General features: G+C 37.7%; 1 protein-coding gene across 2 annotated transcripts in view; it reads right to left on the bottom strand.

Annotated features, from left to right (window-relative positions):
- Nucleotides 1-2,601: 2,601 nt before the first annotated feature.
- Slc9a6 (solute carrier family 9 member A6) overlaps nt 2,602-24,351 on the bottom strand; it is a 56,899-nt gene continuing 35,149 nt past the window's right edge. The window contains exons 12-17 of one of the 2 annotated variants that reach the window (XM_077106945.1): nt 24,090-24,243; nt 19,139-19,228; nt 17,994-18,024; nt 15,522-15,601; nt 8,910-9,015; nt 2,602-5,324 (exon numbers count right to left, since the gene is read on the bottom strand). In XM_077106945.1, the coding sequence (XP_076963060.1) occupies nt 5,052-5,324; nt 8,910-9,015; nt 15,522-15,601; nt 17,994-18,024; nt 19,139-19,228; nt 24,090-24,243 (734 nt within the window). In that variant the 3' untranslated portion in view covers nt 2,602-5,051. The remainder of the gene's footprint in view (nt 5,325-8,909; nt 9,016-15,521; nt 15,602-17,993; nt 18,025-19,138; nt 19,229-24,089; nt 24,244-24,351) is intronic. The other variant, XM_077106946.1, reaches the window with a different exon arrangement.

Below are 24,351 nucleotides of genomic sequence, written 5' to 3'. Positions count from 1 at the left end.
GTGACACACACCTATAATCCCAGCAACTCAGGAGGCTGAGGTAGGAGAATCGCAAGTTCAGATCCAGCCTCGGCAACTTAGTGAGGGCCTAAGCAACTCAGTGAGACACTGTCTCTAAGTAAAATATAAAAAAGGGCTGGGGATGGGGCTGGGGTTGTGGTTCAGCGATAGAGCGCTTGCCTAGCACATGTGAGGCATTGGGTTTGATCCTCAGCACCACATAAAAATAAATAAAGGTATTGTGTCCAACTACAACTAAAAAAATATATTTTAAAAAAAGGGCTAGGGATATGGCTCAGTGGATAAGCACCCCTGGGTTCAATCCCCAGTACCAAAAAAAAAAAAAGAAAAAAACACCCCATGATATGGCTGTAACTCCTATGGAATACTCTCCAGCAGAGCTGGGATTGTTATTCAGTTGTCTGTTATTTCTACTATGAACCATATAAAGAAAGTGTTCAGATGTGTGTAACTCTAATACCTGGGCTTTTTTTCTTTTTTCTAAACCAAACTATGTGGACACAAAGCCACTTTTAGAATTGAAAGCTCTGCCATGAAAGATGGCCATTTGTTGAAAAGGTTGGGAGGCAGAATAAAGGAATGCTGCTAGTCAGGCTGCCTTGCCCATGGGCTACACAAGATACAGGAGGACCCCTGGCTAGGAGTGTAAGAACCCTCCTAACCAGGGGAACCTGCATGAGGCAGACAACAGGGCCCCAAGTGGAGAGACAGAGCTGACTTCATGCCTTACCCTGGCCTCTTAACAGGAAGGTGGTGGGCAGCAGGCTTGAAATCTACAACTCCCTTCATTATCCTTCTCGTTATACTAAAAGATGGATTAGCAGAGTCTGTCTTTGGAGCCAGTAGAGTAGCGGTGAAGATTCTGGACTTTGGAATCAGACTGGATTTAACTAGCTCTGTGACTTAATTAGCCATGTGACAACTATTCTGCACCTCAGTTTCCTCAACTGTGAAATGAGAATAGTGGAATGTACTCTCATGGAAACCACTGGTGGGCACAGTGGTGCACACCTGTAATCTCAGCTCAGGAGGCTGGGGCAGGAGGATGGCAAGTTCAAGGTCACCCTCAGCAACTTAGTAAGGCATAAGAAACTCCACAAGACCCTGTTTCTAAATAAAATACAAAAAGGGCTGGGGATGTGGCTCAGTGGTTAAGCATAACCGGGTTCAATCCCCTGTACCAAAATAATAATAATAGGGGGCGGGGGCGGGGGCTCAGTGGTAGCACACTTGCCTGGCATGTGTGAGGCACTGGGTTAGATTCTCATCACCGCGTATGAATAAATAAAATAAAGGTCTATCATCATCTAAAAAAATTTGTTTAAAAACCTAATTAAAAAAATAATAATGGGGCTGGGGATGTGGCTCAAGAGGTAGTGCACTCGCCTGGCATACGTGCGGCCTGGGTTCGATCCTCAGCACCACATACAAACAAAGATGTTGTGTCTGCCGATAACTAAAATAAAAATCAATATTAAAAAATTCTCTCTTTCTCACTCTCTCTTTAAAAAAAAAATAATAATGGGGCTGGGGTTGTGGCTCAGTGATAGAATGCTAACCTAGCATGACGAGGCACTGGGTTCAATCCTCAGCACCACATAAACGTAACATAAATATATTGTGTCCGCCTAAAAACTAAAAAATATTTTTTTAAAAATAATATTAACTACTGTTATTCTCAATTTTATTTTCAAGCCTCCGCCTGCATCATCTTAGTGTTGAACTTCCTGTCAAGAAATTTCTGATCAACTCAAAACATCTATCTTTTCACTTCTTTATGCTCCAGCACTGGCTCAGGTTAACTAATGTGCGGTGAATTAGAAAATGTGGGGCTGGGGATGTGGCTCAAGCGGTAGCGTGATTGCCTGGCATGCGTGTGGCCCGGGTTCGATCCTCAGCACCATATGCAAAACAAAGATGTTGTGTCTGCCGAGAACTAAAAAATAAATATTAAAATTCTCTCTAAAAAAAAAAAAAAAAAAGAAAATGTGAGTTTTTTCAAGGAATAAGTCTGTTGTGTGTGAGCCCCCAACCTGTGCCTTTCATTGGGCTATGAGCAAGGAAGCCATAGTGGATGCCAACAAGACACAATGGATGGTGGCTGGGGCCAGTAGCCAGATAGGTAATGATGCTGTCAGCGAAGTCTAACTTACAAAACATGTCATGTACAAAAAAAAAAAAAAAAAAAAAAAATGAGATGCCTCTTTAACTTGGGGGAAGGAACCTGAAACTGCCTTTCTACCCTAACTGGATAAAGAATCAACTCTCTCCATCTAACAGAAACAACATTTTCATGACATTCTCCATTACTGAGTTAACAGGCCACAAATCAATGTAATGGAATTTGACCACTTTGACTCATATTTCTTAAATGGCCCAACTGTGACCATAAGCAAATACACCCACCTTTACACATAAGCACCAAGAATTTGCCACCCTGTAAGCTAAGTTGTTAGGTTTGTTTTTAAAACATAAGTCTTCCCCCTTTTTCAGTCTGTGTGTGTGTGTGTAGAAAAATAAATGAAGTCAGCACTCTTTACATCTCACTAGAATAAGCTGTGACTCAAATATGGTGAGTGGTTATTTGCAAGGCTATAATTTCTTTAATGACAGATTTTCCTAAAAGAAACCACTATAACATTTGTCCAAGTACTCCAAGGGAAAACAAAACAAAAAATACATGAAGATTAAAAGTCTATTATTTTAACAGCACATTGCCAAACACAGACAACTAGGATAAATGCCAAGAGACCTTTAAAAATAACTTTAAAAGATGCAACGTTCAAGTCAATCAAACATGTAGGTTCCACAAACAACAGAAGAACAGTTCTACTTGTGCATGATGGTAACTCAGACTGTACTTCATCAAAGTTCATCCAGGCGTTTCAATTCAATGGGTGTCTGAGCAGAAATGTTTGCTCTTCTTTGTGTGGAGATGTGTACATAGATTTGAGAAGAAAAATCTTCCAGAGGCTGATGATGTAAGCACAGCAGGCTTGGTTCCCCTTTGATAAAGTACTGAAGGCAGATTTAGTGGACTCAAGCTTTATCAGTTCCCCTAATGAGAAGTCTTATGCATGCTGAAATAGACAATTTACGGAATTTATCATGCTAAGTATTTACAGCCATGTTCATAAAGTGAGCTCAGTAACCTGACAATAAAAAAGGTAGTTGTTAAATTATTGTATAACCTTTTATAACTTGAATAACTCTGTGGGAAGATGATGCTGACATACAAAGCCCCTCAAACATACATCAATAAGAAATTATTTACTAGACGAAGAGGCACACATCATATAAAACATACACTTCACAGGAGGGATTCCTGCATAGCAGGAAAGTTGCTACCACTACATAACAAATGGCTATGCCAACAGTCAAGGCTGCCACTAGAGGGTACAATATTAGAATTCCCTTAAAATCTCAAGGAGTGTTTGCAATAGCACAGAACTCTTTTGGAGAATAAGTACGTGTTTTATTTGGATGAATAGTTTTCAGTGGAAAATTTGAACATCATGTATGTATATCAATTTTCTAATTGGGTAAGATTTAAGGCAATGCTACTCAGACCTGAGGAAAAAATCCACAAAAGTTTATATTTTTCTTCAGAATTATTAATAGGTCAGAATCAACATCAAAAAGTATTCCCCTTTCAAGTATTCATTGTACCTATAAGTATTTTCAGCATTACAAAATAGAATTCACTTTCATAGTATGAATTCTATTTTGTAATTCTATATGAAATGGGAAATTGTTCTGTGCTCTTCCTTGAAAACTGTGGAAAAAAATACATGGCAGCTTAGGTATTTAATATTAAAAAGTAACATGACAATGAAGACAATTATACCCAGTGCACACAAAGGAGCCTCCTTACAATAAATGCTCCAGAGCATTGCAATTCTCTTATGACTGCCTTTGGTGTAGTATGGGATGTTCATGAATTCATAAATTAACTTTTAACATCAACTACACACTAACAAATGACAATTAGATACAGTAAGTTTAAAAATTTTACATTTTGCTCCTGTTCGGCTGCTAAAGAGCAGCGATTTAAATTGATATAAAAACTTGTGACAACAAAGCTTGCTATACAGATAAAGTACATAATCAAAAATTAAGCAGCAATTAAATTTCTTATTTAAACTTATCTGGTATAGAATATTTACATATTTGGGAAGAGAGACCTCTAACACCATTTACTCCCTTCTTGCCCTCTGTCCCCTCTTCACCTGCCCCAGCCCCTCCAAATCTAAATCAAGTGCCCTGAACTATATACACCTGTACTTTGGCTAAGCCAGCTGGATGCAACTCCACGGTCTTGGCCTAGAGGAAAAGAAATAAGGTCTTGGAGGTCATTTGCAACCTTCTTTTGAAACACCAGTGTATTGTAGTTAATGAATCTGTTCTTTCACAGCAAAGGGGCGGGGGGGGGGGGGGGGGGGACAGCCCATACTTCACTCCAACTTCACTCTGCAACCTGAGTGGGGCAAGATCAAAATGTCATCAGCTCCTTACACCACAATAGGCCACAAGAGAAAAGGGAAAGAAAAAGGTCATGACAAAGGCAGCAGCAATCAACAAAAGCGTCCCAACAAAGGAACCTCTCCTCCCTGGGTTCACTAGGAAATAACACTTCCCTCCTTCTTCTCCCCCCCCACCCAACCACACACACACACAAATTAATTCTCATCACAAGAACTTGGTACTCCTGCTAAGTGTCAGGTAAATAGAGTAAATCCATCACTTTTTATACTTTAACTGAGACATAAAGCTAACAGAACATACAACATCACTGTGAAAGTAACTTTCTAAAACAGATCCAGCCTACATAGTGCAGCCAGCAAAACTTAAAAGAATAGTTTGTTCACAATCTGCCTTGTACAGGATAGTTATATTCTTTCTATGCCATATAAATAGCATTTATATAGCTTACACATTCAGAGACATGCACTAGGACTTTTTAGGTAGTACAAATTTCTTCACAATCACATGTGCAAATTTTACAAATCACTAAGTGAATATTAATAAGCTTAGGCTGGGCTGTGTCTCGTATCCTCTAATGAATTTAATGCGGGTTCAGAATCATCCATAGGCAGAACCAGGCGTGTCCCGCGAATGACCAGCTCGTGGTCCCCAAATGCAAGCTCACGATCCAGGGCATCTTCAGAACTGTTGCCCAAGAATCTCCTAGGGGCACTAGATGTTGTCGATTCAGTGGTCACAGTGGAATCCCCGTATGTCAAACTGATATCACCATCATTGAGAATAAGATCAGAGTCATCATCCTTCAGTTGTTCTTGGTTCTAAATGCAAATAAAATAAAATTTAGAATTGTTAAGAAATTAAAGAATCATTTCCAGTAGAATTTTTAAACATTCCCTATTTAACACTCTTCAGTGGCCCAATGCCCTCAAGATAAGGTTTAAATGTCCCTACAATGCCTTAAAAGACAGTGTGACTTGGGAGTTGGAGCTGGGGCTGTGGTTCAGCAGAAGCACACTTGCCTGGCATGTGTGAGGCTCTGGGTTCGATCCTCAGCACCACATATAAATAAATTTAAAAAAGGTCCAACAACTAAAAAAAAGGACAGTGTGACTTGTCCCCTTCAGCCTTATCTTCTGACACAACCTGCATCTCATACCCCAACAGCCCCAATGTATATAGTGCTGCCAGTTGCCCAGATGTCTCCCAAGTTTCTCATACCTCCACATCATTCTACATGTTGTCCTCTCTGCCCACTTCATGTGACTAGCATTTATTTATAATTTTCTCCTGGAAGTTATCCTTGATCTTCCAGGTCTAGGTTAGGTGTCCCTCCTGTGTGCTTTTACAGCATCCCATTCCTGGACCCCTGCCCTGAAATAGCACTTGCTCTTTCACATATTGCAAGGGTCTTAGGGTCTAGGGTGAGAGGGGGAGGAGCACACTGATAAACACATGGTTATGATAAAAGAGTTGATGCTATCTAGTCCAACCACTTCACACAGAAATACGAAATCCTCACTGCATACTTGTCTCCCAGCTCCATAAGCTCTGGTTATAATGGAAAGTTTGTGGCAAAATAGCATACTTAATAAAGTTCTACAAGAGGGAAAAGAAATCAAGAATGTGTAGTCCCATTTTGGTAAATAAAAAACACGTGTACACACAGAAAAATCTGGAATGGTATTCAACATTAACTCTGTAAAAACAGAGTTACTAGTGAGTTTTATTTTCTTTATATGTTCCTATACTGTTGGATACTGGCTGTTGCCAGGAATTTCCCAAACAACTAAGATAAACAAATGTGGATTGAAAAATATTATCAATAGCCACCAACTAAACCAAATCCCTTTTTCTCTATCCCCTAATGTAGTTATAAGTAATTATAAGTTTAACTAGTTTCTGTCACTTAATACAACAATACTCAAAACAAAGGGTTTTAGCTCCTTCACAGGACAGCACAGGCTCTTTGGCACTTCCTAATGTTTTTCATTAAGTTTGAGGTCTAGGGAAATATCTACCAAATTTTAAAATGTTGACCCAGCAATTTAATCTTTAAAAGCAATTCTATATATTTTCATATCCTTGAGTAAACTGGCATGTAAAAGAATATATAAAAATATATTTGCTGTAAGTGTTATTTGTAATAGCAAAAAAAGAAGAAACTTAAATGTCTATGGGAGACTGAATTAATCAATTTAGTATAGCTACAAATGGAATACTATATATTCATAAAAAAGAGAAGGTAACAGCTCTAATGTACCTAATGAAAAGCCATCAATGATGTAGCAGCAATTGAAAAAAGCAGGTAGTGGGACAGTACACCTATTACAACCCCAAGTATATAAAACAAAGCTACACACACATGTAAGTGTGTATAGATAGAGCTGGATGTAGCTTAGCGTTAGAACAGTTGCCTAACGTGTGAGGCCCTGAGTTTAATCTCCAACACTGCAAAACACTGAATAAATTAAACATTTAGAAAAAAATATATCAGAAAGTATCTACAGTAAACCTTTAATAAAGACTGTTTCTAAGGAATTAGGTAGGAGGAAAATTAATTATTTCACTTTGTACATTCCACAGTTTAAATATTTAGCCATGAGCATATTGATTTAATAACTTACAGAAGTAATTAGCAGGTTGGGGTTGTGGCTCAGTGTCATAGCACTTGCCTAGAATGTGTGAGGCACTGGGTTAGATTCTCAGCACCACATAAAAATAAACAAATAAAATAATGGCCCATTGACAACTAAAAAAAACATTTAAAAAAGTGATTAACAACAAAAATATATTAAAACAACAAGTTTTATGGCTATAATGGGTTAAATTTTATTCCCCCCAAAAGATACTGATGACCTAACCCTTGGTACCTATGAATATGACCTTGTTTGGAAACAGGATCATATTTAGAAATAAGGTGGGCCCTGATCCAATGACGCTTATCCTTATGAAATTTGGATACAGATTGGTGCATATGGGAAGACATCATGTGGAGATGAAAGCTGGGAGTAAAGTGATGTATCTGTAAGTGATGGAATGCCACAGACAGCCCGCAAAGCAAAGCACAAGAGAGAGGCCTAGAGGGAACCAGTCCTGCCCTTACCTTGACTTTAGAATTCTAATCTCAATAACTCTTAAGGTATGTCTATCATTTAAGCCATTCAATTTGTGGTACTTTGTTACAGTGGCCCCAGAAACTCCTATGGTGATGCATCACATTTTCTTATAGTCCACAGGACACACAGTTGTTGTGGACCTTTGGATTCTTGGTGATGGCAAGAGGGTTGCTAGCCAAACCTCACTGCCTGAACCAACAGAGCAGGCTGACACTTCTGTACAGAATCAAATGGGCTACCAGGGCACAGCAGAAATGGACAATGCTTGACAGGGGAGTCCAGGCAATGTAGGAGAGAGATAAAGCAACATGGGGTGTTCTTCCCACTCTGCCAGCAGTCTGTCAAAAATATGCACTCACTCTAAACAAAGCCATAGGGTACTCCCACTCCCACCATCCAACCTGGCCCAGGTGCCACCCCCATGCTGCCTACTTCATCCCACCCATTTCCTGTAGGATTTGCTTTGTCATGCCACAAAGGAAGCTGCGAGCAACTGGAGGGTACATGTCTACACTGCTTCCCTACAGCTTCCCCTCTTTCCACTCAAGGTCCTGGGTGTTGTGTCTGAGTAGTCAAAAAAGGGTAGGCTTTGTTGATAGGAGAGCCCACTGGATGCCACAGATTATTCTGAATGGTTGGTTTAGAAATAAAGATTTAAATAACAAAAGTTAAAATGTTCACATTTCAAAAATAGTGGCTATTTAGCATATCTCTCACTTTTTTCTTAGTTGGGATATTTACCAAATCACCAATCATATGCTGGTCTGCATAAATGCAGAATCTAGATTCTGTCTAGATCTGTCCCTGCCTTCCAACAATGTGAACACAGGGCAGAAAAACCTTCTCAGATATCCAAAAGTTGGTAGGTATGAAACAAAACATCTGTTGCACTTCAGGAGCAGCATCAAAATTGTTTTAAAATTCTCTCAACATAACTGTGGCAACCCTAGCACGCAGACAAAAACATACATTTAGTGCTAAACTTGGGCCACATTGCTACCAAAAAATGAAAGCTGGCATGGGAATAGAATGACGTAGCAACATCACCTAAGTAAGATGAGATAAATTCTGTATCTGTTATCAAATGATATTTGAAAGGCCATGAATCATATTTGTAGATTTCAGTGTATTTTTTGGTTGAGCAAAGTATGCTTAAATTTCTTCTGAGGGATTTTATACTTCAAAGGCCAAAAACTAAACCAAAATAAAACAAAATCAGAAACCCACCCATAAAGCAGCTAAATTAAACTTGCTAAACAGTTCAGTTGGTGGATAAAAATCACTTACTTCATAAGCCTGGGGACTGGTTAGACACCTGGCGATGGGCCCGCAGCAGGTGGGGAGTGTGGTGGTGAGAGGAGGCCCACTATGAGTCAGCAGAGGCTTCAGGTAGCTGTGAGTGGTTAAGGAAGGGCTGGGCTTTTTCCACACATTCAAAAAACAATTCAGTTGATGACAGTTATTATCACAGTATACCAACCATCAACCACTTTGGAGGTTAACAAAGGGCTTTCATATATGCAATCTCATGTTGTCATCACATGATGACAGTGAGAAAGCAAAGGGAGACCTTTTTATCATCTCTATTTCACAGATAGGAAAACTGAGGCTCAGAGAGGTCAAGGACTTGCCTAAGTCACACAATTAAGAAAATAGAAACTGATCTACTAATCAAAATTGGCCTGATTTCCAATTATGTGCCCATTCCACTACATCGTATTGCTTTTCTGATTTTACCAAAAGTAAAAGGAACATAAGGTCACTCTAAATTTGGCACTGAAGGAAGCAAGGGAGAAAATAAAGAATGATAACTTTCAGAGAGGAGATTAAATATTTTAATAGTACACAAGTAATAAAAATGTTTTTAATAATTTACTGTGGATTCAAGTGGACTCATGAACACTCTAACTTGAACTTCAGTATCAGGTTGAATCTTTTCCTGTAAAACTGTAAGGAGGTAAGGAAAGTCAATTCCTAAGAAATTTAAATAAACTATGTATAATGAGCGCCTCTACTATAGACCCCTCATTTCAACAGATAAAAACGGATTGATAATATATGATATTCAGAAGAAAAAGAGGGAATCACAAGAAAAAGGAGGGAGAAAGAATACAGACATATATATCATATTCCCCACATGCTTTTTTTTTTTTTGTGCTACTGGGGATTCAAACCCAGGGCCTCACAATTGCTACGTAAGTGTTCTACCACTGAGCTGGATCCGCAGTCCCCCATTTTCCCCATATTCTAAAATGAGAACATGGACTGGGGATATAGCTCAGTGGTAGACTTCTTACCCAGCATGCACAAAGCCCTGAGCTTGATCCCTAGCACTCCAGGGGTTGGGGCGGGGGAAGAATATGAAGCTAAGATAGTTCTTAATTAAAAATGGGAAAGTCAGGGGCTGTGGTTGTGGCTCAGCAGTGCAGCACTTGCCTAGCACATTCAGGGCACTGGGTTCGACACTTTGCACCACATAAATAATTGAATAAAGGTATTGTGTCCAACTACAACTTAAAAAAAATATTTAAAAAAATGGGAAAGTCAGACAAAATTTAAATTCTAAGTAAAGATTAAATTTTCAACATAAATATACTTTATAAAATATCTGGCCACACAAAGCCAATGAAAAAAACTAGAATGATAAATTCTACTAGTACATTAGTTATAGAAATGACTAAGTCTGTGTCCAATGGCACTGAATAGGATACTATTAAGGCTAGCAAGTTGTGGTGTTACACACTCTATGAATAAATTCCTTAGGAGAATTTGCCAAAAGAATAAAAACAAGAAGAACTTGCCAAATAATTTTGACAAAAGAATCAAGAAAATCTGAATAGTCTTCTATTAAAAGATAAAAAAAAACATCCCATAAGAAAAGAAAGAGGCCCAAATAACCTCAATGTTAAAATCTTCCCAGCATTTAAGGAAGATACATCACCAATCTCATATTGTCTCCTTCAGAGAACAGAAAAAGAACAAATACTCCCCAACTTATTTTATAAGGTCAGCATAATATTGCTATAGAAACCTAATAAAGAACATTACAATTTTAAAAATCACAAGCCAATATCTCCAACAAAAGCAGACACAAAATACTAACAAATTAAATTCAATGACATACACAAATTAAATTCAATGACATATCATGACCAAGTGGGATTTTTACCAGCAAAGCAAGAATGATTTTATATTCAAACAATTAATCAATGCAAAGCAGCACAATGACATGTTAAAGGAGAAAAAAAATCATGTCATCAACTAAACTGATGCAGGAAAAACATAAATAATACTCAATGTCTATTCGATAAAACTCTCAGAAAACTAGAAATAAAAGGAAATATTCTTAATTTCCTAAAGGTTATTTCCAAAAACCTATACCAATATCATACTTCATGGTATAATACTGAAAAATTTCTCCTTGAGATCAGGAATAAGACAAGAATGTCATTATCACCACTCACCTTCAGCTTTGAGCTGTAGAGGTCCAGCCAATGTATTAAGACTCAAAGAAGAAATACAAGGGCATCAAGAATACAAATAACAATAAATACTGGAGAGGATTTGGAGAAAAAGAAACTTTTAAACTGTTGGTGGGGCCATAAATTAATACAAACACTATGAAAATCAGTATGGAAGTTTCTAAAAAGACTAGGCACTAGACTCACCTATACCAATTCTTGGTATTTATCTTAAAGAATTAAAAATCACCATACTATAGTGATTAGTGCATACCCATGTTTATAACAGCACAAATAACAATAGCCAAAAAAATGGAATCAGCCTAGGTTGGATACAGAAAATATGGCCTATATACACAATGGAGTTTTACTTAGTCATAAAGAAAAATGAAATTATGTCATTTGAAAGAAAATGGATGAAATTTGAGAACATTATATTAAGCAAAAAAAAGCTAAACTCAGAAGGGCAAGGGTTATATATGCTTTCTCTCATATGTGGAAGCTAGAGAGGGAAAGGGAAAAGAAAGGTGAAGGGATTACATGAAAACTAAAGAGGGATAAGTAGAATAGAGGAAAGATACAGAAGGTAGGGAGGGAAAAAAGAAATACAGGCCAAATATATTGTTATATTTTGTGCATGTACAAATGTATAACAGCATTATGTACAACTATAATGCACAATAAATATAGAAAAATAACAAAAAAAGAAATACAAGAGCTTGTAAAATAAAAAATAACACATCATTATTCATAGATCACTCAAATCGTGTATGCAGAAAACCCAAAAGAATCTACAACCCACTAGAAATTGTAAGTGAACTTTAGTAAGACAGCTGGACATAGGATCAATACATAAAATCCAATTATATGTATAACAATAACAAACAGAAAATGAAACAAACACCATTTGCAATAGCATCAAAAGCATCAAATACTAGAAAATGGGGAGATATGCTGTGTTCATGAATTGGAAGTCTCACATTGCTAAGATATCATTTCTTTCCAGTAGGTTTTTTTTTTTTTTTGCTTATTTTTAGCAAGACACAAAATGTATAAATTGACCAGATATTTCTAAAATTTAAAGGAAAATGCAAGGGACCTAAAATAGCTAAGGTAGTACTAGAGAAGAGTAAACCTACATTTACTCTACAGTAATTAAAAAGTGTGATTGATATAAAAATAGAAAGTCCAGAAATTGGCCCCTACTTATATGGCCAAGTGATTTACAACAAGGATTCCACTGCAATTTAACGGGAGTAATGATGGTATTTTTAAAAATATTTTTTAGTTGTAGATGGACACAATCTCTTTATTTTTATGTGGTGCTGAGGATCAAACCCAGGGCCTCATGCGTGCGAGGCAAGTGCTCTACCACTGAGCTACAACTCCAGTCCAGTAATCATTGGTATTTTTAATAAATGGTACTAGATCATTTGTATATCCATATTGGAAAAAAACGTAGATAGTAACCATAAGCACCTCGCACTACAGGTAAATGTTAATTTATGCTAGGCATGGTGACATATGCCTATAAATCCCAGTTACTTGGGAGGGTGAGGCAGGAGAATGGCAATTTCAAGGTCAGTCTGGGCAACTTAGAGAGACCCTGTCACAAAGTAAAATAAAAAGGCTGCCAATATAGCTGGGGATTGAATCCAAGGCTTTGTATATACTAGGCACTGCAAAAAAAAATAATTTGTGATGGATCAAAGACCTAAAGATGATGCTAAAACAGTCACACTTTTCGAAGAAAATGGGAAATATATATTCATAACCTTAGGACAAAAAACACTAGCCACAAAAGAAAATACTACTACAATGAACTTCGTTAAAATGCAGAACTTCTGTTCTTCAAAAGACAGGATCCAAAAAATGAAAAGGCATGCTACAGATTAAAAAGACATAATCCATAAAATCATCAATAAACTTAATTCAGGAATATAAAAGAACTATAAGTAAATAGGAAAAAGAAAAGACAAAGATATCTAAAAGATGTACAAAAACCATCTGAAAGGATGCTTTTTCCTGGGTATCAGAGAGAAATGCAAAGTAAACTACTGGATATATCACTATATACTCAACAAAATGGCTAAAATTCAAAAGGCTGATAAATACCAAGTTCAAGCAAAGAAGTGAAACAACCAGAACTCCCTTAACTTGTTATTAGGGGTAACGATGAATTTATCAAATTGGTTACAACCACACTGGTTAAAAACACTCCAGAAAACTGGTTGGCAGTATGGATTAAAGCTAAACATATATTTGCCCCAAATTCAACTTTTTGGTATACACCCAAAAGAAGTGAGTGCTTATATCCACCAAAAATATACATATATTCTAAAATATTAATTTTATTTGTTATGGCCAAAAGCATTTTCAAATGTTTATTAACAGTAGGATGGTTAAAAACAAAAACAAAAATCATATAATATATTCATACCTTGGAACACTACACAGCCACAAAAAGAATCACTGTTACATGCTACAACATAAATAAATTACATGGAAGATACTGAGCGAAGGAAGTAAAACACAAAAGAATACATAATATATGATCCATTTTTGTGGAGATCAAGAACAGATAAAATGTTATTCATGCTGACTGAAGTCAGAATCATGGTTACCCCTTTCTGGGGGTAGCAGGGATGGTGTTACTATTGCAAAGGAAAACAGGGAACCTTCTATGGTGCTGGAAATGCTTTTATATAGCTTTATATGGATGGTGGGCACAAGGTGAAGATATAGGTCAAAATTCATTAAGCTAAACATTTAAGATTCATGTACTTTATTGTATTCCAAGTTATACCACAATTTTAATAAATAATCCAGTTGTACCCAAGAGAACCAAAATCTAGAATGATGAATAATTAATTCTCCCAGGGCACCAGGTATTAACATGACCAGATCTTGTGTAGTACTTAATAGGGTAGTACTGAATCAAACAAGTCTTCATGTTTACTTCTATAAGAATATTTTTTAAAAAGCTGGTATTCTTTCTGTACATTAAGATCATTTAATTGTTTGTGTATAATGCAGAAAATGTACAAAAACAGTTTATGCAAAAAAAAATGCTAAAATAATTGTTAAATCAGAGGGATGAAAAGCCCCAAGAGGTATGCAAATGGCTTATATCCAAAATGCTGATAATGGAGCCAAAAGTAATGACATAATCTTTAAACTATTTTAAAGAGCCAGGATGTCTCCCTCCCTAATGGGAGTCTTAATACCACAGATATGCTTGCATTCTTGTTTCCATACAGTAATTTAATTTTGAAATACTTGTAAAGAGTGAATGCAAATATCTGGTAAATAGAATATAGTAAGTAGTAGCTTCTAATCATAAGTGTCAACTGCATTCATCTTAAGTACATGAGGCTTTGATCAGCAAATAGAATAATTTTTACATGCTTATCACAAATTTGCTTCAATGGAACCTAAACCAAGTTTTCATTCACTTGCTAATAAATCTTAGCCTGAAATAACTCCATGGTTTCTTTTTTCTGATTCAAATTTCAAATAAGAAAAACATCTGAACAGTAGCAAATGTTTTTAAAGGCATGATTTAAACAAGTAATAGAACACCAACACTATTCAAAGCATAGCTATGAAGAAGATTTACAACAGGACAAGAAAATATGATCATCAATAAAAATATTTAGCTATTTGTAGCACTTTTGTGGTGCTGGGGATTGAACTCAGGGTCTGGCACATTCTAGGTAAATGTTGTACCACTGAGCTACATCCCTAAGCTTATTTTTATTTTGAGAGGACCTAAGTTGCCCATGCTGGCCCTGAACTTCGGATCCTCCTGCCTCAGTCTCCTGAGGAGCTATGATTACTGGTGTGTGCCACACTTATGGCATTCTGAATGTACAGTTGAGTCTCCTGGTCTTTGAAAAGGTCAGGGAAGAAAAGGCATGTCCCTGCATACTGTTGTAATCTATCAGTACTGAAGCTTTATTCCATCTCCATGTTTTCCCCTAAGGCAGCCTTTCCTAGTCCACCCTAGCAAGTACCCCAACAAGAACAAACAAATACCTTTTATATGATTCACTAAGTTAGCTTAAGGACAACAAATATTAAAATTTGCTCAATAAATAAACCTATATATTGAAGAAAGTATGACATCTGGGCTCTTGATTCCCTCCATATAACCGGCCTTTACAATAACTAGTCCCTACTAGTTTCCTGGGTGTGCAGAGGCATTCAATTGTGTGAATTTCCTCCTTCACACACTGATGAAGAAAGGGAAGACTACAGGTTAGGTTTTACATTCCACTTCCAGAAAGCAACTGTCAAAACAGTTGTTCTGACGCTCGGGTTCTTCAGTAGTAGAGGGCATGCTTAGCATGTGTAAGGAAGGCCCTGGCACCATGAAACAAACGAACAAAACAATTGTTCTATGTCCATACTATATTTTTTTCTCAATAAAGGATACTTATGATCGAAGTTGTACCATATCCGGAAGAGCCAAGCACTCTCTGCTTTGGTAGTTCTCCGTTCATTTTCTGGAACACCCTGCAGAAAGATAATACAAGTCATTACATATACAAACACATTTGTATAGAGTCCTTCCTTAGTAGAATCAGAACTAGAGCCTACAGAAAAGAAACTTTCCAACATGGGTAACATTAGAAATTTAATGGCTTGTATACAGCAGTTTTGAAGAAATTTAAATATTTGTCTGAACATCTCTATTATTCAGAAGACTTGCTAATTTATGAATCTATTGTCATTTTTAAAAGTCAGTGTAGAAAAATTCACTTTTGAAATCTGAAAGACTTATACCCCCAATGCAATAGCAACTTAAGTAGAAAACATCATACCAACGTTCATTCTTTTCTTTGGGAGTTGTCTTGGGTCTCAAAAGTAACTGGCATTCAAAGTTACTATTATGTTCTTAACTCACTAGCAAAATGAAAACAAGCAGGGAAATTCCATGGTAAGCCTGATTGCTTAGGGGAGAAAATTAATACAGCAAGCAGGCTCCTTTTAAAATAGCTTCCAAAAAGATAAACTGTGTCCTTACTTGTAATATGGTATGGTCGGTAGTTGGGCAGTTAGACTATCTGGTTCCAGTCCTGGCTCACCAATGTTAACTAACTTCTTACCTCTCCAGACTTGAATTTCTTCATGTGTAAGATGTGAATGTTAGAGACTCCCCAAGGCCCTTTCTAGTGCTAGTATTCTAAGGTTCTATAATTTTCTAAGAGCGCAGAATTTAGATTCTGGGTTTTGGTTCCTTCCTGTCTTCCCTAATTCTCAGAAGAAGTTATTATTTTCCTTGACATGGATCAGTACATACACAAAAATGTCTGAGGACAATGTGTGGGCTTATAAGTACAAAGAACATTTTCTATATTTCCTTTCACATCACTAGGTATGGTTTTGCATGCCTTCACCTTATTTATTTATTTACTTACTTACTTACTGGTTTGGGGATGGAACCAGGGCTTGTGCCTGCTAAGTACGTGCTCTAACATTGTGCTGTATCTCCAGCCCACGGTATTTTGTTTTATTTTTATTTATTTATTTGTGTTTACTTCTTGAAAAGCAATTCATTTATAGATCTCACCACCTCCTTACCACATTAATACCTGCACATCCAACCCTCCCCACACTCCATACTTACTATAGTGCTCCTCTGTGTTTCCTTGCAGACATTTATTGAGTAAACAATATAACCAAAACATCCACGGAATTTTGAAGTCAGGGAAAAATCTTTTTTTTTTCTTTTCTGTATATCATCACTTATAGTCACCAACCTGGCTCTGTCCCTGCAATTCTGTTTCCATTTCCCCTCTGGTGACAGAGGTGACACAGCTGATGGAGCCTTATTCAGACAACAATCAAGAATTTGTCCTGTGAGCTGCATGATAACTGTATTCTGGTTTTGCCACAGGGGTGGAGGCATTGAGGAGCTATTACCACTTGGACACTAACCCAGCAGCTTGGCATTATGGGAATTTATCCAGCCTGGTTTGTTCAAGTATTTCAAGCCAATGGAATTCTACTTTAAGGTTCTGACCACAAAAGAGGCAAGTACTTACTATATCACATACACACACAGGCATTCATCACTCAACAGCTAACAAAATTAGCATTTAGGAAATGAATCTGATAAATGTTTTTTTTTTTAACTACACCCTAAATAAAAATATACCAGTGCTTATTTCAGACAAGAACAAGAATCTTGTCTTGAAAGAGATGCTTTCTGTTTTCAAAAACATAATTCCACTGATTTTTCATCTTATGTCTAATACAGAGTCACATATTCAGTGGTGCTCAGAAACCATTAAACAGCAGACAGAAAATACTGAAAAAGGGTGGTTAGTCTAGAAAGTGCAGCCAGTTACACTGTGCTCAATCCAATAGGCTGGAGTTCATAGGAACAACTGAGAAACTGACACACGGAAGGAAAGAAGCAAGGAGATAAGAAAGTGCATTCTCCTGAGCAGGCAGGGAAGGCTAGTTCAACATTCAAAAGCTTCTAGGCAGTTCTCGGGGGCAGCTGCTGGTCATCCAATTTGAAAGTTACACAGGAAGAGCAGCTGGAGTGAGGCTGACATCAGAGACAAGCCTTCATGCGCAAACCAAAGTGGAAAAAGGCTCCCTGTGCCAGAGCAGTCACTTGAAAACCCAGGAGTGCTTAAGAGACTACTCCCCTCTGTGGCAAAAGCCCAGGATGGACTACAGATAGGAAACCTGCCATTCTTGATAACCACAAGCTAACTAAAATGTGGTTTTGTCTCTATGGAGTAGTGAGAAAAGCCAGGAATGAAGTCAGTTAAAAGCTGAGGCAGACAACACAGGATCTAAATAGTGACATGAAGTCTACAGGAGGCCATTTTCTTTCCAAATGGCTGTACACTTGACAGAAATGCCAGGGACAACACAAATGCATATTTACCAAATGTTCTTGGTCTGAATCAACACCAACCCTAAAGGAAAAACACAAAGAGCAAGTGAGATTTTGAAGCCAAAAAAAGGCCTAGTCACATATGTACATTGTCAGGAAACTACTCTTCTCAACACAGAAGCTATGGAATGGTTAATGTTTTCTTACCCTCTACGGTTGTTGATATACATTCTTGGCTCCTGACACTTTCCTTAGCAACAGCTTGGATTCTAAGGCAAGCAGGGTGAAGAATTCTATTCCTGTAATCCCACTCACCAGTGTCAGTAAAATACCATTTCTTCTCTGAACGTAAGTCCATTCTAAGCAGAGTCAGGGAGAGCAACACTGCCCAGTTGCTGAATAAGAACTAGTGGAAAGTTCCCAAAACAAGGCTGGCACAATGTAATTCCAGGAGGGAGTTGCATGTTTGGGGACCTTGCAGCTTTCATGGCAATATTTTGTTATGATGATGGAAGAGAAGGTCCAATTTCAGTTTTTTCATAGGCTAAAGAACAGACATTAGTCTTGGTTCTTCAAAATTTGTTTTTACCTGTGCTTCCTGGAGAACAGTTTCATTAAGAAGTTCTTGTGACTCTTCTACTCACCAACTCTGTTCTTTCTTCCTCTACCCTGCCCCTCAGGTTTCCTATCCTTGCCACCCCAGCTGCTGCAGCATAGGCCCTCGTTCTGATTCACAGGGCCTGGAGTATAAGTCTTTCCATCACCAGGCTCTCCCCTAAATTAAGTGTCTAATGTACAGAATTTGTTGGTCACTCCCTTTACAGAACACTCAGAGTAGTTTACAATCCAAACGGGCAAGTCAAAAAAAGCTCTTTGAATGACATTCAAGACTCTTGACAAACTAGTGGCCACCCAACCCTCCAGCCTACCTTCCCACCCTCATTCCCCACCATTCTCTTCTAAAAAATGCCCACCACGTCCTCCCCAAATCCTTGTCCTTTCGGGACCTCCATATCTTCACTCATGCAATTCCCTCTAGTTGAGATGTGCTTTCCCTCATTTTCCTACTTGTCTGCTAAGTTACAAAGTAATTGTTCTATGACCCCTCCAAGCAGAATTTCTTTCCTCTGTGCTTCAGCAGCACTTCTTAGAGTCCTTGGTTATAATACTTAGCACAGTAGAGTATAGTTATTTACCTGTCAGTCTCCCCAAAAAGACTGTGAGCTCCTTGAGGGTAAAGGCCATGTCTCAATTCATCTCTGTATCCCCAGAGTCTAGCACAGTACCTGACACACAATAGGTGCTCAAATGTTTATCAATTAAGTTAACTACTACACACAACACACACAAAACAGCAGTATGAAAAGCTGTAGCAGCAGCACCCCCAACAACAAGTAATACTCAAGGGAGGAAAACGACGCCAAGACACCTCTGGAAGGTAAGGTTGTCATGATCAAGTAATTGAAAACAGATGGCCATAACAAGATTCAAAATTCAAATAAAGGCTCATTTTTACTTTGTTAAAAATGGGCAGATGCTGTTTAAGGTCTTCTCAGTCACATTAAAGTCTAACCACATTTATGCATCTCAAGTGACATCTAGTGGTCTTGAAGATAGTACATTTATAATGTTCAAATGGTTCCTTTCCTGAAGCCAATACAATGTAATAAACATTTATAGAGCACTTATTATTTGCCAGGCACTGTGCTAGGCACAGGGCATAGACATGAATTAAACATGGTCCCTGCCCTCAAGGAGCTCACGGACTAGTGGGGGAAACAGACACAGTTAGAGCAGAATTGCTAAGGGCTTGCTGTCAGGGAACACTAAGTTCAAATGTGCACCTGGCTGCCATCTAGCTGTGTGAATTCAGTCAAGTTATGTGGTCCTATGGACCATAATTCTATCATTTGGAAAATAGGGCTAGTATCTACCACAGAGAGTTGCTGCAAGGATTAAATGAGAAATAAGTATCAACAGCTTTTAAGAAGGGAATAAAATCTACAGAGTTATGCTATATCCATGTACAAATGTACCACAATGCATACTGCTTATATAATGATAAAACACTAATTAAAAAATAATGACAGAAGGGAGATCGGTAGAGTAAGTGGATTGAGTTAGGGAGAAGGGAAGGGAAAGGGAAGGCACTAGGGAAGAAAACTGAACAAATTATGTGCAGGTATGATTAGGTATAATGAAACCCACTATTATATATAACTATAATGCATAAACAAAAATCTAAGAAGAGTATCTGATGCATCTTTAATGCTAAGTGGTAGCTCTTATAACAAGACTGTATTATTACATAAAACAAGACTGCATTATTACATAACTAAATGAAATAAGTGCTATAATAGAGAAACCCAACATTAAGGAGTGGTTCTGAGAGAAAGAAACAGGGTGCAAAGGAAGAGACGCTTGGCTGTGTCACTGGGAGTGACACAGAATTCCAGCCAGAGGGAACAGTATGAGCAAAGGCTCAGAGACAGAGAAATGCAAAGCAAGTGCAGTAGATAGGGAGCCAAATGTGACTGTCACAAATTATGTGAAAGGACACAGGAATGGCTGGCTGACTCTAATTCACTGAGGATTCACTGGTTATGAGACAGTTGAAGTGCTCCTTTACTACTGTAAATTAGATCATGTCATTCCCCTCATTTTAATATCCTCAGAGATTTCTAATTTTATTTTAAAATCCACTCTCTTCACCACATCTTACAAGACCTTACAGCAGGGGTTTACAAACTACAGCCTACATACCCCTCTATTTATATCAATAAGGTTTTGTTGGAACACAGCCACCCAATTACATAGTTATCTATGGCTGTTTTCGCACCAGCAATGAGCGGCTAAGACAGAGACCATATGATCTGTAAAGCCAAAAACCTTTCCTCTCTGTCCCTTTACGGAAGTCTGGCGATCCCTACTCCCATGGAATCTTGCCCTCCTCATTTCTACCTACTGTTCAAATCACTATGCCCCCACTATATAAGCTTTTGTGTTTATCTAACAGGCCAAGTTTTTTTCTGCCTTGGCATCTGCACTTGCTTTTCTCTCTGCCTGGACTGCTCGTCTTCCTGATCATTGTTTGACAGTATCTTGTCACTCAGGTAGACTGAGCTCTAATGTAACCTTTCAGAGAAAACTTCCTTGACCTTTTCATATACCCCCATTCCCAGTGAGTATCAAAGTACCTTCTTTGACTGACATCACATTTAATACATCTAAATTTGTCATGTTCATTTGTTTACTAATCTACTACCTGTCTTTTCCCACTAAAGTACACACTTTACAAGATCAGGCATATTATCATTACCACTGCCCTTCTCTAGAGCAGGGCTTTTAAAAATATATATCTTTTTAGTTGTAGATGGACACAATATCTTTATTTTGTTTATTTATTTTTATGTGGTGCTGAAGATCGTACCCAGTGCCTCACATGTGCGAGCGGTCTGCCACTAAGCCACAACCCCAGCCCTAGAGCAGGGCTTTTTAACCTTAGCATTATATTTGGGCCCAAATAATTCTTTGTTGGCAGGTTGGGGGAAAACATTTCCTGTGCATGATAGGATGTTTACCAGCATCCCTGGCCCCCACTCAGCAGAAACCTGTAGAAGTCCCCTCTCCCAGTTGTGACAATCAAAAATGTATCAAAACACTGCCAAATGATTCCTGGTGGGCAAAATGGTCCCTGGCTGCAAATCACTGAATTGGAGCCTAAAACAGTGCTTGACACAAGGCTGGTGCTCAGTAAGTGATTCATCAAGTGAATGGACAAAGACATATTTGAAACGCTATGCAAAGAGCTTTGTAGACATAAGCTCACTGAATCCTAACAACCACCCTAAGAGGTAGCTACTAAGATGGACATGATACAGATGAGGAAACAGGCTTTGAAAGGTTAAAGAACTTGCCAAAGATTGCAGAATTAGTAAGAAGGGGCAAGAACTCAAAACCAAGTTTAAGTGTGCATGCAACTTCAACTTTCAGGATACCTCAGTATTTTCAAAATTATACTAGGCAAATTGGGAGGGTGGGAAGAGAAGCTTAAAACACTGCCTCTGTCACAAAGAGGCTGAAAAACTCAAAACAAAAACCAAGAACTTATCTAAGACTATAAGGCAATGTATTTAATTGCATTCCATTCATGTTACAAAATGCGCAAGATGGGGCCAGCCAGAGAGGTTTCAAAGCTAGTGACACAGATTAAACTCTATGTGAGTAGCTAGATTTTTGATTTTGCTTTTTTCTTGGCAGGGATAGTAAAGTATGGGTATTTTGTTTAGTTTTTGTGGAGGGAAAAGAACTGATTCTCCTTAAACCTGAGACTCTACCGAAAAGTATTACTTTTCCTAAATTATCTTACATTTAATTTTGTTCTCCTTAGGAGAGTCTTCATTTATAAGCCATTGAGAAAAGAAACTTAGTCCTTTTGAAATGTACTACTGTCAATTTTTTATGCATTGTGGTACAGAAGAAACTAAATAAAACCAGAGGCTCCTCTGTCCACCATTTAATTTCATATATATCACCTTGGACAACTAAGAATCTTTCTAAGTCTCTATTTCTTCATTTGTAAAACAGAGTTTCTATAATTAGATAAACACATTAAATACAGTTAGCACAATGCCTAGCACATAGTAGGTGCTCAATAAATTCCAGGTCTTCCTTGAAGCAATAATGTCTGTAAGAACATTAGGGTTATAAAAACATATGCTACAGTATATTGTCTACTACATATAATAACAACACAGAGATTATTAAAAAGGGGATTTGAATAGCAAAGAGAATAAGACAGCAATAACAACATTTAAAGTGTTATTCAAGGCTGGCTGGTCTTTACAAAATTAAAAGAAAGGCACGACAGAATGGAAAAAAAAAGAACAGATTCTATAAAATGTGAAATGTTTTCTCTAATGAACCTTCATATTCTGGAAACCTGGTAACCCTTAACATCTATGAAGTTTTAGCCAAACAGAACTAAAATCTACAAAGGCTTCAGCAACACAGGCTGCTGTATCCATGGAAACAAATGTAGAACTCTTGGGATACAAGACAGCTTTCAAATTGAATACATTAAGTAGTACACATTGAAGACTAAGGCCTCATGATCTTGGCCTTGGTTTGTTAGGCCAGAAACAGTGGTGATCATAAACATGAGAAAGAATGATAACATCTATTATGGATTAGGGCTGGGGTAAATTGGATTGTCTCACACACTACAGATGAATCCAACCTGGTAATAGGACTGAACACCTTAAATATATGCATATCCTTCTTTTTGGTATTGGGAATTGCACCCAGAGCTGTATTTACCATTGAGCTGTATTCCCAGCCCTTTTTATTTTGAGGCAGTGTCTAGCTAAATTGCTGAAGCTGGCCTCAATCTTGTGATGCTACTGCCTTGGTCTCACAAGTCACTGGGATTATAAGCACATGCCACCATGCCCAGCCATGCACATCCTTTAGGTTAAGCAATTCCATTTCTAGGATGCATCCTAAGGAAATAATCAAATAACTGCAAGGAGGTGTACATACTTAAGAAGGTTCACATTATTGACAGTAACAGCAAAATCCTCAAATGGTAATGGCAACAGCAAAATCTTAAACTCAATACAAAAATCCAACAATAGGAATTTTAAAAAAATTTTGTAGTTACAGATGGACAGCATGCCTTTATTTTATTTGTTTATTTTTATGGGGTACTAAGGATTGAACCCAGTGCCTCACACGTGCAAGGCAAGAGCTCTACCACTGAGCTATAGCCCCAGGCCTAACAATAGGAATTTGATTAAGTACTTCCAGATATATGCCGCCATTCAAATAATGATATGAATTCACGCTATATTACATTTAACAAAATCAGTCTACAAGAGTACCCTTAGTATTGCACATTTTTGTTCAAAATACATACATTACCTAGCAAAAGATCTGAAAAGATATCCTTCAAAGGGTTAACGATGGTTTTTATTTACTTTTGTTTTACATAGTTTCATTTTTCTGTACTATATCTTCTATGCTTTTTAAAAGGAAAAAAAATGACACATTACAGAGTCACCAAAGTTTAAAATCTTCTCATGACTAAAAGAAAAATATACTGAATTAAAATATCATATTAAAATGAGGCCTCCAGTTCCTACTTACCTTATATGCAAGCACGACAGCATGGCAGTGGTACCACCACCAAATACCCACACGGTAAAAAACACAATAAGAAGCGTGGTGCTGAACATCATTTGCCGAGCATAAGTGGCAGTGTCTCGAATGGCCAAAGCAAATGCCATTGCACCACGAAGGCCTACAAAGGAATGGAAGAGATATTCTTCAATAATGCATCACCAAGATGAGCTTCATAAAATCAGAGATATAAAGCATGTCCTAAAGCTTAGAAGCAGGTGAACAAATA

The sequence above is a fragment of the Callospermophilus lateralis genome, chromosome X (assembly GCF_048772815.1).
Source record: "Callospermophilus lateralis isolate mCalLat2 chromosome X, mCalLat2.hap1, whole genome shotgun sequence".
Taxonomy (NCBI): domain Eukaryota; kingdom Metazoa; phylum Chordata; class Mammalia; order Rodentia; family Sciuridae; genus Callospermophilus; species Callospermophilus lateralis.
This window is presented reverse-complemented; position numbering and strand designations above follow the sequence as displayed.